This window comes from Nanorana parkeri, unplaced genomic scaffold (assembly GCF_000935625.1).
Source record: "Nanorana parkeri isolate BGI_ZX_2015 unplaced genomic scaffold, ASM93562v1 scaffold141, whole genome shotgun sequence".
NCBI lineage: Eukaryota > Metazoa > Chordata > Amphibia > Anura > Dicroglossidae > Nanorana > Nanorana parkeri.
Genome location: NW_017306409.1, coordinates 1,922,653 through 1,939,206, shown reverse-complemented (window position 1 = coordinate 1,939,206; position 16,554 = coordinate 1,922,653). Strand labels below are relative to the sequence as shown.

The 16,554-nt window shown below is 43.6% G+C and overlaps 1 protein-coding gene across 1 annotated transcript in view; it reads left to right on the top strand.

Moving 5' to 3' along the window:
- The window catches only part of LOC108785072 (polycystin-1-like), a 72,258-nt gene extending 56,822 nt beyond the window's left edge, over positions 1-15,436 (top strand). Inside the window, exons 33-46 of the mRNA XM_018554071.1 lie at positions 676-740; positions 1,824-2,029; positions 3,796-3,901; positions 4,025-4,227; positions 5,592-5,794; positions 5,889-6,080; positions 7,671-7,813; positions 7,930-8,054; positions 8,136-8,223; positions 9,721-9,889; positions 10,450-10,737; positions 10,852-10,986; positions 12,856-13,146; positions 14,765-15,436. Coding sequence (XP_018409573.1) covers positions 676-740; positions 1,824-2,029; positions 3,796-3,901; positions 4,025-4,227; positions 5,592-5,794; positions 5,889-6,080; positions 7,671-7,813; positions 7,930-8,054; positions 8,136-8,223; positions 9,721-9,889; positions 10,450-10,737; positions 10,852-10,986; positions 12,856-13,146; positions 14,765-15,436 — 2,886 coding nt within the window. The remainder of the gene's footprint in view (positions 1-675; positions 741-1,823; positions 2,030-3,795; positions 3,902-4,024; positions 4,228-5,591; positions 5,795-5,888; positions 6,081-7,670; positions 7,814-7,929; positions 8,055-8,135; positions 8,224-9,720; positions 9,890-10,449; positions 10,738-10,851; positions 10,987-12,855; positions 13,147-14,764) is intronic.
- Positions 15,437-16,554: the final 1,118 nt, after the last annotated feature.

The window sequence follows — 16,554 nt, the reverse complement described above, 5'->3', positions numbered from 1 at the left end:
TTTTCTATTTACTTTTTTTTACTTTATTCACTATTTTTCTGTTCTGCTCGGTCCCTCTGAGGGACCGAGCAGATCAGCCGAGCCGAATGCCGCTCAGCGGCATTCGGCTATTCACTCACTGCTGTTCGGCATCTTTAAGAATAGCCCGAACAGCAGTGAGAAGTCTGCCGGAGGTTCGGCTCAGCCGATCCAGATGTTGGATCGGCTGAGTCGAACTCCTTCTGCACTTCTGGTCGGCCGAACATGCTGAGCATGTTCGGCTGACCCGAAGCCACTCGAAGCAAGTCGATGTAGGGCTGATTTCAGTCGACGTACGGCTGAAATCAGGCCTACCAGCCTAAAGTGAATAGCCGAACAGTGTTCGGCTCACTTCACTTCAGATCGGTCATTCACTCGGCTGCCCTCGGCAGCTTGGTGAATAGACCCCTTTGTCTCCACTCATAGACTCTGAAACAGTCCCTCAATAGGTTCCTTGGCAATGCCTAGTATTGTTACTGAGAAAGGGAGGCCCTAATCCTTCGAAACACGATGGCTGTATACTTTCTACCAATCACCTATGAAGTCTGGAACCATACATTTCATGTGAATGACTCATGAAACACACGAAAGCACACGGGGTAACAACGGGACGCACCAAGAACTGGCATCAATAACTGAATAATCATTGTTTTTCAGGCTTCCATAAACAGCAGTAAATTTACATTTGACCTTGAGAAAGATGGCAGCTTGTTTGCAGAGAGGTGAGCCAGCATATGTGGTGATCTGTTTTCTGAGTCAGGGTTTACTAGGAGCAAATTATTCCCAGTTATCGATCTGTTTTGCACTTTGAGTATTGAGTTCATCTGCGTCCTGTAATTTGAAGTGGACCTTTCCAATTGATTAAATATATACATTGTCCAGTGACAACGTGAAAACTATGTACAATATATTAATGTAAAGTAACTTAAAGCCGAACTCATTTTTTATTTTGGATGGAGTGGGGAGGTAGGGTTGGAGCTTCTATTAGTCTATTGCAGTCTGTGTTACTATGAGGGAGATTTCCCCTTAATTCTTGTCCAGACAGGCAGTGAGGAAAAATCTCTCCAATGGGAAAAAAACACCTTTAGTAGTAAAAGGAAGTATTATTACTTTTGAGAATGCTTTTATTACTGTTAGTGCCTTCCTGGCTCTGGGACACCCGAACCCTCATTCATTGTATAGGTGTCAATGGGACAAGATTAGTGGACAAAAGCTCCAGAGTTTGAAACTTCATGCACAGCCTCACAGAGAAACACAAGCACACAGTCTGATATGCATGCTGCACATGGCTTGGAAAACAGGAAGGAAGACACAGCTTTATTATCTACCTTATTCAATACAAAAGAGCATATACCATAGATACTGTAAAACAGAACTTATAAACACTGCCATCTAGTGACCGAAATTGTATAGTGCAGAAGTTGTTGCTATAAACACAGTAATGTGTATTCTAACAGTCAAAGACAGAAGTTTTAGCTCTTCCCAACTCTGTGCAAAACATAGTGGCTGGTGGATGGCCGTAAGGGGAAGGTCTAAATATATATTTTACAATTCTGGGCACTTTTTTACAAATATTTTTTTTTTTAATCATTAATATATTGGTAGGTAACAGTAGTTTCATTTTTTGGCATGGGACACTTCCATTCTAGAGTGAGTGGATGGTTCAATGCAGATCTTTACAGTTATCCAGGACTCAACAGACAGATCTCCCTCCAGATGCAAAAGTGTGACAGGGCAACCCTGTCCTTCTAGATAAGTGTTCTGTGTCACCTGAACAAATGGCTGAATTTATTATCTTCCATCAGAGCTGGACCTATCTGGATGTCCTCTTGTGAGAGCTTATATGATCCCCGCGATGATATCCTGACTGAGTCAGGACTTGGTTTCATGCAACCTCTGTGCAAGCAGAAAGAAAAAGACCAGCTGGGGTTCCTATCATCCTGCAGCTCAGGAGATGATCCATTGTCATTATCAGAAGGGTCCAGCAGCAGTCCACACTTCACTCTTTCAGGTATTGTTGTGCTCTACCCAAGCTCTGTAATGCTTTGCCCTACAGACTGTCCACCAACATATCAACTCCGATGTGCTTTCTGAAAGCCCATAATCTCCTGGAAATGTAGTCTCTTAAGCGGTTCTCTGTATGTGACCTGTAACCAATAACCTCCCATTTAGAAAACCCACATCTGAACACAAAGACCGCTCAGTGGAGCATCACAACACTTCATCCTTCTGCATCACTACCTTCCACACTCATAGACTGTATGTTCCTGAGAAGGAACGTTTTCTATTTGTGAGCTATTATAATAATAAATAAATAAATAATAATAATAATATAAATAATAAATGTAGTAAATGTACTTCTACATGTTAACTGCTCAGTGAAGAGTTCTATCATGTAAGTACTGGAAATATGCCATTTTCTCCTATGACAACACTAGGACTAATCATGGGACTGATTACACTTGATGGTTTCTTTATATCCCTCAGGGTAGGGCTTGAGCTCCCGTTGAGTATACAGCTGAACAATCCCAGGCTGAGGCTCCTCAAGATCTACCCATGCTGCAGCATACTTGTGAGATGCCAAGATCAACTTTTCAACTGCGCTCTTGTGGCCCCCGGTTCACACTATGGCATTTTGTCACGCTGAAACACACAGCACAAAAAAATACCATGTATTCCTATAGCGCCCATTCATACCTAAGTGTAGAGTCGCGTGTAAAGAAAAAAAAATGCCTGTAGCCGGAAAAGTGAATGAGCTTTTTTCTGGGCAGATTTGTCCTCATAGGCTCAGTAGAAAACGCACAACACAATTATTTTGCACGTTTTTACTGCATGTTTCTCATTTAAATAAATATGTCACTGATCTGTTTACAAAAACATGTGATTTAGCATACACGCGAAAACGCGAGGTAAAAAAAACGTGCATAATCTACACTGAAACGCTGTCGCCTTGCTGTTAACGGGTGTGAACCTTTGAGTCATGGCTATAAAGTCTTAAAATAAAGAATGCATTAGAGCAGCTTTTCTCAACCAGGGTTCCTTCAGAGATTGCTAGGGGTTCCTTGAGCAATTTCTGCCTCTCAGATAAGTTACCACTAACTCCAGTGATGTTGTATTCAGCTATCTGTAAGGGGGGACATTCCTTCCATTAACCATCAATGTAAGATACATTCTTCCCAGTGACCACAAATTTTGAGCATTCTTCCAACTGACCACCAGTGTAATGTGTAATTGGGGCCTTTTACTAGTGACCATCAATGTCAGGAGGCCCTTCTCCCACCGACCACCAAAGTAAGAGAGCATTACATTCACTCCCAGTGAAAGGGATCACTGCACTATTCACCAATGTAAGGGGGCACTTTTCCAATGACCACCAATGTAAGAGCTCTACAATGTTTATGGTCTGCATTACGTTTCTGGCCCTGTATGAAGCAACCCTGGGTACAAGTGCATTCTTTATTCTTACTGTTTACACAAATGATCCATAAACTGTAGATATAATATTATTAATAGGGGTTCCCTGAGATGGTGTACAGTATATATGTGGGAAGGCTTAGCTTTCAGAACACTAATGCATACAGGGGCACAGGTACTCTTAAAAATTAAGACCACACAGGGACTCATATACACATGTGCCCGCACTACACACACACACAGACACACAATAGGTTGAACTTGATGGACCTGTATCTTTATTCAACCCCAAATACTATGTAACTATGTAATGCGAGTTGATATAGATTTTTCATCTTACTGTCAAACTGGGTTTTCTCACAGAGGGAAACTTACTTCAGTCCATTGCTGCAAACGTTCAAGTGTGGAAATGCAGCGAAGAGTCAGACAGTGGCAGGTTTTCACCCCGGCCAGCTCTTGGGTCGCCCAGGTAATGCTGCCACAGCTCCCCATTTTTAGCATTGACATTTATCTCGACACTTACTCCTACATACAGTATATGAAACACGAATATTTTTAACATCATGACTAATTATGTCACTTCTGTTTCCAGCACCGAAAGTGGTTACAGCCTCATGACGGAGAATGAGGACCGCTATATGACTCAATGCTGGAGTGAGAGCCACCAATGGTGTGATACTAAGAGAAGATCATTCTCTTCTTCTTCTGTCTCCGAGGCCACCAGTAATGAGTCCGAGCTTCAGGAATGCTGGGATATCCCATCAGCCTCTCCTTCCCCTTTCACGACTCGTATTGGTAAAAATTAGACAGATCAGCTTAACTAATGTAATATAGTGTGACTTACCAGACATTAAAGTGAACCTGTGGTCAGGTCATGCACACTAAAGTATTTACATATTCTTAACAAGCAGTCAGTAAAAGCACTTTAAAACAAACCCTCATTCATCTCTGTAGCTATAAGCATTGTGGGGAAATTAATCTTCAGATTTTACAACACAGGCAGTGTTTTTTTTTAAGAAAGGGAATCTTGGCAGCCCTCTAATGTAAACACACAGGCGATGTTTCTAAGCTGAAACGTGATTTCAAGGTTTTTGTTGTGATGTTTTAAGATCTTTAAAAATAAATAACTTCCCATTACAAGCAGCTTGAAAAGTGAGTGAATGCTTGATTTAGGCCTCGCTCACACCAGACACAGTGCATTCGGGCTCGATTCTGGCCGGAACGCACTGCATCGCATTGTGGCCGGCTCAGTATGTTGTGGGGCAGGAGGGGGCTTGCAGCATTTTGTTCGGACCGGACCACAGGCATTGATGTGCCTTGGGTTCCCGTACGGCCGATCGCATTGCGGCCGGAGGGCGTGGCTACGGTGCCATTCACTCCTGCCCCACAACATAGTGAGCTGGCCGCAATGCGATCCATTTCTTTCCGGCCACTGTCTGGTGTGAACGAGGCCTTAAAGATCTTTAACTGTATGTTAAGACTAGGCAAATACTTTAATGTCCATGGAGTAGCAGCGTCATCATCCTAGGTCAGGGGTGGACAGCCAGCTGTTGTGGAACTACAGCACCCAGCAGCTGTCCAAGGGCAACTAAATAGCATGCATAAAATATATGAAATGCCCGGGCAATTTTTAATTGCTAATGCTTTCTTGTGTCATAGAACTTTGAGTTTTGATATCCCTATTTTACACTAGAGCAGGGGTAGTCAACCTTGGTACTCCATCTGTTGTATAACTACAAGTCCCATGAGGCATTGCAAGACTCTGACAGCCACAGGCATGACCCTCAAAGCCAGAGAGGCATGATGGCAGTTGTGGTTTCCAGTTGACTTCCCCTGCACTAGAATATAAAATGTGTTAGGACTGTAGAACACCACCACCTCTCTCATCTTCATACCACAAGGGAGTGGTGTTTTGCAGTCCACAGAACCAGACTGGAAAGGCTTGATAACACTGCTTGATATAAGATGCAGATTTCACAGGACAGCAGTGGATTTCTGGCAGGATCATCAAGTATTTTTGTGCTTTGCCAATAGAAATAACATAATGCTCTGATTTAAAACACCAAAATGTAGCAAATGAGAAGTTTTGGGTTTACATACACTTTAATTGTAAGTAGTATATTTGTGCACCAATGGTTTACATTCTGTTGTACCCACAGGGGTTCCATGGAAGCCTCTTGGATGGCTGTTCCCTCCCTGGATGCTGTGGGTAGTTTACATATTGGCATTCATTCTATTAGCTGGCTGTGTTGCCGTCACTGTTCTCTATACGTCATCTCTTTCTGAACATGGCTTCTTCCTATGGCTCATATCATCTACCTGTGCACTGCTTTCATCTGTTCTCCTGCTGGAGCCCCTCAAGGTAAGTGGACAGTTATGGGACCAGGGTTGGGTTCTCCATTTCTGTCGTAATATGTGCCGTCACAGACACATTTAGACACATTTGGCTCTTGCAGGTGGTGTTGCTTTCATTGTACAATGCTCTGTACTGCCCCCCAGTTCTGAACGAAGGCATGGGTTTGGTGGAGGAGCCACTTATTAGGAAGATAACGGATCATGCGGATAAAGTCCGAGCACCAGGGGGCTTCAGCCTATTGCAGGCAAAAGAGGAAGCAAGGAGAGTACGTGCACTGAGGTCCATGATTCAGGTAAGGAGACAATTATTACAATTTACAGTTATTATTGGCATCCTGTCACCTGTAAGACAGGAGGGAAGCCCAATTGGCTCCTGCCTCAAGTTGGCCCTAGAAAGATATTCTGCTGAATGTGCCCAAGATGGCTACCTCGCCTCCTATCTGCACCAACATCAGTGCGTTGAGTCACCAGGTAGAAAAGCTCTATAAAAATATAAAATAATAAAAAATACAGAGGAAGTCATGTGGAAACAGATGTGGATGGTAAGGACGGTTCCAAGGAGACAGCAAAAAATTATACAAATGGTTAAATGTTTAACTCGTCTTATTACTTTTAATTTAAATAGCAATGTAATCATTTAACTATTTTCATATTTTGTGAAGACAACTTGGCAAAAATTATGATTTTTCTTTAACAATTTATCAGAAAAAAAGTTTTGGGGGACCTGGAGAGTGCTTTACAGGGGTCCTAATTTACCAGTTTTAATAAGTTATATCTGGTGAGGCAGCCACTGCAAAATACACTGCAAAATGTCAGAGCTTCTACATCAGGGGTAGACAAACTTTGGCCCTCCAGTTGTGGGGAAAGTACAAAACATGCATGTTACTCTGGAAGTCATGCCTGTGGCCGTCAGTCTTTCAATGCCTAAATGAGATTTGTAGTTTTACCACACCTGGAGGGCTGAACAGGGGCGCCCCAAGGCCGGGTGTCACCCAGCTGGAGCCCGGGTGACACCCTGCCATGACGTCATCTTATTGACACCTGCCGGGGCCACAGACGGCCATCTTGGTGAAGGACGCCGACAGAGAGAGGAGGGGACGTTCAACTGGCGGGATGAGGTATGCCGCCAGGTCCCCTCCTCCCTCCTGACACTGTTGGGCTCTCGGTCTGTGACCAAGTGCCTGACTTTTCATAGGGGGTGACACCAAAATGACTGCCAGTCATTTTGGTGTCACCCCTCCAATGGTGGCACCCGGGTGCGGGCCACACCCCCCGCACCACTCTTGTGACGCCACTGGGGCTGAAGTTTGGCTACCCCTGTTCTACATGGTTGATGATGTCAACCCGACTGTCATATGTTCAAACTTGGCAGTTGGCTCCTAAGCCTGAGCACTGCATCATCGGTGGAGGTCACATCACCCACCATTGGATGGGCACTGGATGTATTATGTTGGCTGTGGAGTGGTGATGGAGCAGTGGGAAGGTGAATATATACGGTAAGTGGGTTGAGGGTGGACCTTAAATAGACTATGAATCTTTGACCTGAACAACTAAAGTGACAGTTGACTTAACCTAACCCTAAATTTGTGCATTTTTGTTTTTTGCTGGGTCTCAATGTACCAGTTTTAGCTTAACCAGAGTCGAGCTATCTGTTCCTCATTAAGCGAAGACTCCAGGATTATGGAATAGAACTTTGCAGTGGTAGGGTGAGAAGAGCTAGTCAGATTTCAGTTTTCTGAAGTCAGATCAGTAAAAGATGATGAATTCTGAATGGCTGCATGAGCTACTGAATGCTACTGTAAAGGCAATTAATTATCTGCAAGTAATGCACTAAATGAACAAATCAAACTTTTTTAAAATAATCATTTGTTTTTGTCCTGCAGAATTGTTCGGGTTACATGGTTTTCATCCTCTTGGTGCTGTTGATGTATTTCCACATCAGCTTTCATGACAACAACATCCGACTCCTTCACTCGGCCATAAAGCACTCTATTACTGACTCCTTTGAAATTAATACAGTACAAAGGTGAGATCTACGCTGATAGTGGAGCTGGTTTAGAAAAACTGGAACAAAGAAAATTGGAACTCTTACACACAGCTAAGATTCAGATTCTAATGCATGCAAATCTGCTTTGTTTGTAGCACTTCTAATGTATGGCGCTGGATACACATCACACTACCGGCTCATCTGTCCCGGGACCATCGACTGAAACTTGTGAGAGCCCCTCGTTTGTGCCAGCTTCATAGTCTACATTCCAGTGTGTTAGGTGAGTCCTACACCATTTGGAATGTTATCTCATTTAAAGTCTATTAATATATAACTCATTAATTTTTATTGGACCTTTCAGGTTGGACTCACACTTTAGATTCCCCTTCAGGCTCAGAACCATGCACTAATCTTACATTGGGGTCAAACTTTGCAATTGATTATTGCAGGTAAGAGAGTTGAATATTTGGAATGTTTTGAAAATCGTTTAAACTTTGTTGGAATTGAATTTTGGTGGATGTCAGTAGGTTCAATTACCAATGGATATAACTCTGTGACTTTACCAGAGGGGCTGAGTTTCTAACACAACTGACCTGACTGTATTATGAGGGTGGCTCTGATATACCATAAAAGAGTAATAATTAAAATGTCAGTTGCCTTAGAGATACTGCCACCTATCCCATTCTATTAAAAGTGAGTGTCTGTTAAAGCCCCTTTGGCCCACTCATACCTTGCCAGCAATGCCCTGCCTCTCTTTTCCCAGTGTCAAGTGGTGCACAACACTAGGGGGTGCCAGTTACATAATTCCCTCCAACATGTAACAGTTTTCTGCCCTAGTGATTGGCTGATAAGCCCGAGCACTGCCCCTTGGAAAGAGGCGACTTCCTCCATACAGAGAAGCAATATGTATCGTCGCCAGCTAAGGCAGCAGAAGGAGAAGCAGGGAGAATATTAGTGGGTCCAGGGAAGGTAATTGGCCTTTTCACACACACTGTCACTTTTCCCTAAGTGCCCTAAGTGGCCAAGGTGGCAGTGTCTCTGTAAGGTAGACCTGTCACAATCCTAGGCAATTCAAACTGAGCATGAGGTGAAAAAATATGCAAGAAGAAATTACATATATTGAAAGCTTTGCATCGTCAAGCTTAACTTTGCATTGTCTTATTTGCCAAGCCCCCCCTGTTGGTCAATAAGGTTGGCCATCAAAATGAAAGGACTGATAGGAGGCTTAAAGTGTATTTGCACTTTCACAACCCGCATGATATGTGTGTTATGTGTTTCTATTCACACGGCATATCTAACAATAATAAAAAAAAAACATATTCTTACCTTTCATATATGTCCATTTAGCAGACCTATGCATGCTTCTAGCTCAATTTCAGTAACAGGAAACGCTGAATATCCTAATAGAAAGACTGTCTCCTCATTAATATACAAGGTTTTCAGGTCTTTAATCCTTTGTTAGGACAGGCAGTGTGGCTCATCTAGTTCACAACTGATCATGAAATCTGCCAGCACAGACAGTGTTACTTATTTGAAATAAAATCCCCCCAACCCCCCCAGAGAGGCAGAACTAAGCAAGGTTTTTTCAGTCCTGGAACTAGCAGAAAGAGCATCTAAAAAAAGGTAAGCTGCAATATTTTATTGACCACCCTTAGGTCCATAAAAAATCAAAAAGGATGCGGGGAGGTATTGCAACGTGTAATTTAGAAATGTTTCACTATTTGTCTTTACCTCTTGTTCTGTGGACAACTCTAAAATGTTGGATTTCCCTAATTTCCTTTCCGGGTGACAAATAGAGGGGTGAATCCCCCCCATTGGTTACATAGACAATAAAACCTTGACAGAGGGTCTGACCCATGCCAACTCAAAACTAATATGCCTATAGATACATGTTAACCTTAAATAAGTGACAAAACTGGCCTCTGGACAACATGTCTATTTTCCAGCATTCTGCAAGTGGAGATCACACAGTATCACAAAGATGTTGGTCTATATATCTCCACCATTGTTCATCTGGACCTGTCACAATATGGAAGCCGAGCTTTCAGGCTGTCTATCCTCCCGTTCCACCTCGAGAAGCAAGGGCATGGTCTGAACCTGCCTATGGTACTAGCAGTGAGTATAACTTTTTCACAAACTGCACCTTATGAAAGAAATGTGCATGAAATGTGCATGAAAGAAAGCTTGTCTATTGTCCATATAAATCAGGTTTTAGAATTTTTTTTTTAGTGAAGGATGAAAGATAGAATCTCTTACAGGCATATCTTGAAGGATAAACACATCCATTGATCATCTGCATAGCCAAGCCATTGGTGCTAGATTATTTCACCATGAAGTAGCATGTAAACTCCCACCAATAGTGGTGATGGTACTGAACCTTATGGGACACCTTAGAAAGTGGCACAGGGCCAGAATAGTGATTTCCTACACTATACTCATAGTGATATGCCAGATACAAGATACGTTCAACCTCTGCAGTAATATGACATGCTCCACAGTATTGACTGCTGCAAAGAGGTGCTGTACAATCGGGATAGATCGTCCATCCTTATTTTTTGCCAACAGTAGGCCCTTCACTGTGCAAACAACTGCTGTTTCTGTGCTCTCCCCTTTTTACTGTGGGGGCATAGACTTAACCGCAAGGTAACTGACCAATATCTTTCTGTCTTCCACAGTTCTCTCTCTTGCTTGCTGCTCTGCTTTTCTTGTATCCAGAACTGGCTGCCTTGGTTGGATTCTGTTCTTCAGGTTCAACCTTCTCTCTTCAATGGACGCGCCTACTTCTTGGGTTGGCATCTGCAGCCACAGGACTTGTGCACATTGGCAGGGTTTGGCTGACAAAGCATCGGATGGAGCAATACCAGGCACAACCCTGGACATTTATCAGCCTGTATGATGTAGCATTGCTATCACGAACACAGGTTTCCCTGTCTGGCACTCTGTTATTACTGATCATGCTGAAGGTGAGAGAGTTCTTATATTGACCATCTATGACCATGACATGTGAATTGGGACTGTATATAGTTATATTTTGGTGGCTTTCTTGTTTCTCTTTACTGCTGTTTTTTTCTTCAAAGGTTGCACAACAGTTTCGGTTTGTGCGGCGCTGGGCGGTGTTTATAAAAACGTTTCAATCATTACGGATGGAATTACCTGGTTTGGTACTTCTTATAGCTGCCTTTCTGGTGGTACTGACTCATTGCATGAACCTGGTAGGTAAAAACTGATTATTGAAACTCTCTGTACTAAGAGCTAAGATACACGAAGGATTTCAATCATGACTCCTATCCATTTTGTCTTGATTTGAATTGTAACTGTAATGTCCTCCTTATATTGTAAAGTGCTGTGCAAACTGTTGGCGATATATAAATCCTGTAGTATAATAATAATAATAATAATAATAATGACTATAGTGGAGGATGAAATAATAATGGGCCTTATAAAGCATTCCAGCCAAGGGTACTTAACCCATCTTGTTTCCAGTCACTCACTGAAATTACCCATAATCCTGGGTCAGACCACCAGCACGCCTTACTGTCTGTAACCTTCCAATGGTGGTGGTGCTCTGCTGATCACACGGATGGTGCCGTGCAAAGCTCAGAATAGTCTCAACAGGTCACCGGCACACACACAGATGAATTCAATATCTCTCACATATGTTTATTGAAAATGTCACGGCCTGTCATTAGAAGCGGAAGCTAGCGTTTCGGCACCTCGCATGGACCCTTCATCAGAGCGACATAATGACAACCAAGGGTACTTAATCCATCTTGTTTCCAGTCACTCACTGAATTACCCATAATCCTAGGTCTACATTATGTCAAGGACATCACCCAGAGAATATTGAAATAGTCTCCCTTTTTTTTCCATTAAGGCCAAATATGTATTTTTTAAATCCAAGTGTAAGTACCTGAATCTCACCTGGTATCAGCTACTGGCAGCCCCTGTACAGTGGAATTCAGACTGGAAGATGGAGAAGCAGCACTAGTGGCCAGTCAGTGGTGCTGCAGTGCTCATGTGTTAACAAGGGACATGCTGATAGGAGAGAGCAGAGTGACAGAGAGATGAGCTCATTTGTTTGCCGCTTCTCCTTCACTGTCCAGTCACAGGTAGGGGGAGGGCCCAGTGGCGTCATAAGGGGGATGGGGGGGGGTGAGACCCGCACCCAGGTGACACCATTGGAGGGGTGACACCAAAATGACTGACAGTCCTTTTGGTGTCACCCCCTCTTAAAAGTCAGGCACTCGGTCAACAGTTGCACGAGAGAGGAGGAGACCCTGTGGCATACCTTATCCTGCTGGTTGAACGTCCCCTCCTCTCTCTGTCGCCCGCAGGTAACAGTGCGTGACGTCATCTCGCACGTGCGTGATGTCACATGTATGCACAATGATGTTACGGCAGGGTGTCCCCGGTACCCGCTCCGGGTGACACTCTGCCTCGGGACACCCCTGGGAGGGCCAAGACCTGTACAGTAACAGAAAAAAAATAGGTCTCCTGTCCTGCCAGACAGAACTGTGCTGTGTGGTAGAACTGTGTAAATCTCATAAATTGGCAGACAGAAATACCAATCCTTTGCCAAGTAGTGCTGCCAAACAAAATGTATATGTATTTATTTGTGTATTCAGTTGTTTTCCTGGAGTTCAGCTTTCATTAACAGATGTCTGGGCCATTTCGCCCCTATATAACTCAGAATGTAACCTGGCTGTCTCTCATTATAAAATCTGATGATTAAAATCTTACAGTGATCACTTTAAGGAACTTATCTCAACCAAGGCAACCACGCAGCTGGGTTGCTGTTGTCCAGCTTTCAGAATTCCACATCAGATGAGACCTCTATTGCATTATGCACAGTGACTTGTCTGCTGCAGATAAATAAGTGCTTTTGGGGGTTGGCCAGTGGCAGCCAACAATATTAAATGAAAGCCTCTTGTGTTTCTGGTAACAGCCATCCTGAGATTGTGTGTTCAAAGTTAGGTGGAATGCCAGTTATTGCTTTGCCTGTGTAGTTGGCACCTCATCCACCTTATAATACACACATCAATAATGATACAAATAATTAAAAGTGCATAATCTCTCTTCAGGTGATCTGTGTATTATTTCCAGCACTCAGTATCCCCTGCAACAAATTTTCTGACTTGCTGTGGGACGGTCGGCGCTTCTGGCCCATGTTAAAAGGTGTCCCTTGCCTTGGATGGTTGGGGCTGAGTGTCTTACTGGTGTTCAGGGGGCTTCTGTGTGGCTCAGTACTCGCTAGTTATCACCGTACCCGAGCTGAATGTTACCGCCTGGCGCTGGAACCTCAAGATTACGAGATGATTGACTTCTTTGTGAAAAGGTTTAAACTGTGGCTGGGAGTCAACAAAGTAAAACAGGTGAGAAATTACTCAGTTGGTCAAAAAATGACTTGAAGAGCTGTTACTAAGACTTCTTCTACTGGCAAGCAGCTAAGGTTAGAGAGGAAGCATTTTCAGCCTTAGTTTGCAGATTCATTCGTTTACATGACACATCATATGATGAAAAGCCACGAGGAAGCCTCAGAATGCTTTCCTCTCAGTCTTTGCAAAGTTGCAAAATAGTGAGTACAATATAGTGTCAAGGGAGACCAAAGATTGTTTTTATAAACCCGGCAATGATCTGAAAGCTTCTCATCTCCTTAAATACATATGCACTAAATAGGTAATACATACCTACTACATTCAGAGTGAAGGTATGCTCAAGCTGAATGTTTACCAGTAGAAGACACTAGAATATGGTAGTCTCTAGGGCATTCCCTCATTCCTTTTTTTTCCAAGGTACAGAGATGTTGATCTCATGACTGTAAGGGGTTAATTTGAAGACCACTCCGAACCGGACACACCAGAGAAATCCTTATACAGAGCTCCGGGAAGCAATCATAGACAGACACAGTTTGTACGTCTAATCATATTCGAGTTTATTATAGAAAAGGCGCAGTTTATATACACAGTCAGTCACGTACACAGTATGGAAAGAGGAAATGCTCATACTGCTGACACGTACGCATAATCTAAATGTGTTATATTGTTCATATAAGAATATTACTTGCATAGACTGCTTCAACATATAGCTAACATAGTGACATAACACATAAAAGGCAACTCTAGACCTAACAATGGCTTTACAATGGCTTCTTACGATAGTATTGTTTAAACCACTGTACCACAAAGAAGGTTTGGTGGCGAGGATCATAACCCAGGGCACTTTTACTGAGACCTGGGAAACATTTCCTGGCCACTAGGCTTAGCTGCACCACTGGGATCCTTTGTACATCAGTTCAATGGCTTTATTTAAGCTTTTACAAGCACAGAACAAATAATCATATGATGAGGTGCAAGGCTGCATCTGATATAAGAGCCCCAACATGCTCTGTATTTTGTAATCCTCTATTAAGGTATTTACAAACATTAGAGAATGCTCACAGATCTTGGATCAGGAATTGTCCATTGGAGGTGCTTCCATTAGTCTTGCTGTTTTTATACCGTTACAGAAACAGCTTTTTTCTTTCGTGTTTTTGTGATAAAGGTTTTTCATTCATGAAAAACATGACCATTGGAAGCACACATGCCATTGTTAAATGGTTTGTCTCAACCCTGTATATGCCACTTGTTGAATTCAGGGACGTGCGGTCAGGGGAGGGCTCTACTTGCTGTTAGAATCTTGAGCTCTGTGGATGGCTTGAACCAATGGCAAGCGCCATTGGTCCAAGCTGTCCAATAAAAAAAAGAAGAAAAAAAAAGTGAGAACATCGATCTCGATGCCTCACCGGTGATGAGCTCCTCCCTGTCTCCTCCCTTCTCCGTCCTCCCTCCCTCCTCCACACAGCTCGGTGAGGCCGATAGGGGCAGGGCATCAAAAGTTCAATTTTTGCAACAAAGCATGCTTATACCAAAATATATCCTGTTAGCTCAGTATATAGTCATTACAGTTCCTATTTTAATTGTGTATATATATATATATTTTAAACCCATTTAGTATCGCCATAGTGTGAGATTTGAAGGCCTGGGACCTTCTTCGACCAGATCATCCCCAACATCCTCCCATATGCCACCTGAGACTGAACTGGTCCATCGACCACCTTCTGCTGAAGAACAAGAGCTGTTTCCTCCATGCAGTCCTCGCCCTGTTCTTTCACCTGCTCTAGCAGTTGAACATCTTCCCAGAGCAATCTCCGAACTCCTGGACAGAATGGACAAAGTCACCCAGGTCCTAAGAGAAGTGAGCATCTTGGAGCAGAGACTTAAACTTTGGCAACTATCACAAAAGTCTACCCAGCAGCTGCATAAGGAAGCTCCCACCTCCAAATTGGATAAGCAACTTCTACCTCGGACCTACAGCACATTTTCCGAATCTGCCCTTACTCGCATAAAAGCAACGATCGTCAAGTCTAACAGCTACAGGTTCTCGCGCTGGGCAGCTCCATTAAATACAGGCTTGCCAAGGCACCCTGCATCAGCTGATCTGTGCAAAAGAGCCAGACTGCCCATGAGAAGACCCCGCAGTGAGGAAAATTCAGGAGGCCTAAGACAAAATGAAGATCTTATCCACCCATTTCCTCTGAAACGTAGAGCATGGGACTTAGAGAAACCGGGAGGGTTGTGCCACAGTCCAAGTGGGACCAGTGTTAAAGGGAGTATATTGTCTTAAAGGGAACCTGTAATGAGAGAAACATAGGAGCTATCTTTGTGCACCTCTTTCCAAAAAGACTTGTAGGCTGGCGGTTTCTGGTTCCACTATTTAGCCACTGTGCTCCTATATGTATTGAGATTAGAAAGTCAGTGCTCCTTATGCTTGTTCCAGGTCAGTATTTTAGAGAGTATTAAAGACGACTCAAATGAAACAGACAAATTCACAGTTAAGATAGATGTGTGTGTATATATGTACATATATATATATAAATAGATATAGATATATATATATACATACATACACACACACACACACACACACACACACACACACACACACATATATACAGGTACTATTTTATCTACCAAAGAATTTGCATTGGTGTCTAGCCAGTCCTAAACACAACACAGTTAGGTTGATGTCTGCCTTTTGCAGCTAGGTCACTGCTAAACCCCAAACAGTGATAGGATAGTAAAGGAGCAGCAGCAGCGCACTAATCACTCTGCTCTTTCCTCCTTTCAGCATGTTCCTTGTCAACATATATGTCCTACTGCACAGTTGATTGAATGCTAGTGCTACAACCCCCCTCTCCCAGTCTAAGGCTCCATTCAAACTGGGGCGGCTGTCTTCTTACAGCCGAATATGCACGGAGCTGCTCAATACCAGAAAAAACAATGCACTTTAATGTGCATTGTTCAGGGCAGCCATCAGAAATTTTGGGGCCCCTTACATGGCTTTAGGCTGGGCCCCACCCGCCGCTGGACGCAGGTCTTAGTGACGCGCTGGATGCAAGTCTTAGTGACGCACTGGACGCAGGGCTTAGTGACGCGCTGGACACAGGACCCACCTGAGAGTGACCCTGCAGAGCCCACCATAGATGCTGCACAGCCCATCTGCGACTGTCTATGGTGGGCTCTGAAGGGGTCTCAGCTGGGCTGGTCAGGGCTGCATCCCTCCTCTCCCTCCTTTCCTTCCTTCCTTCCTAGCTCCTCTTACCTGCACACATGGCCTCATCTGCCGCCGGACTGGCCAGAAGTGACGTCACGTCACTAACATGACGTCACTTCCGGCCAGTCCAACATCAGACGAGCAGCGTCGCTGATGGGGCCCCAGCTTGTCTCAAAGCCGCTGAAGCG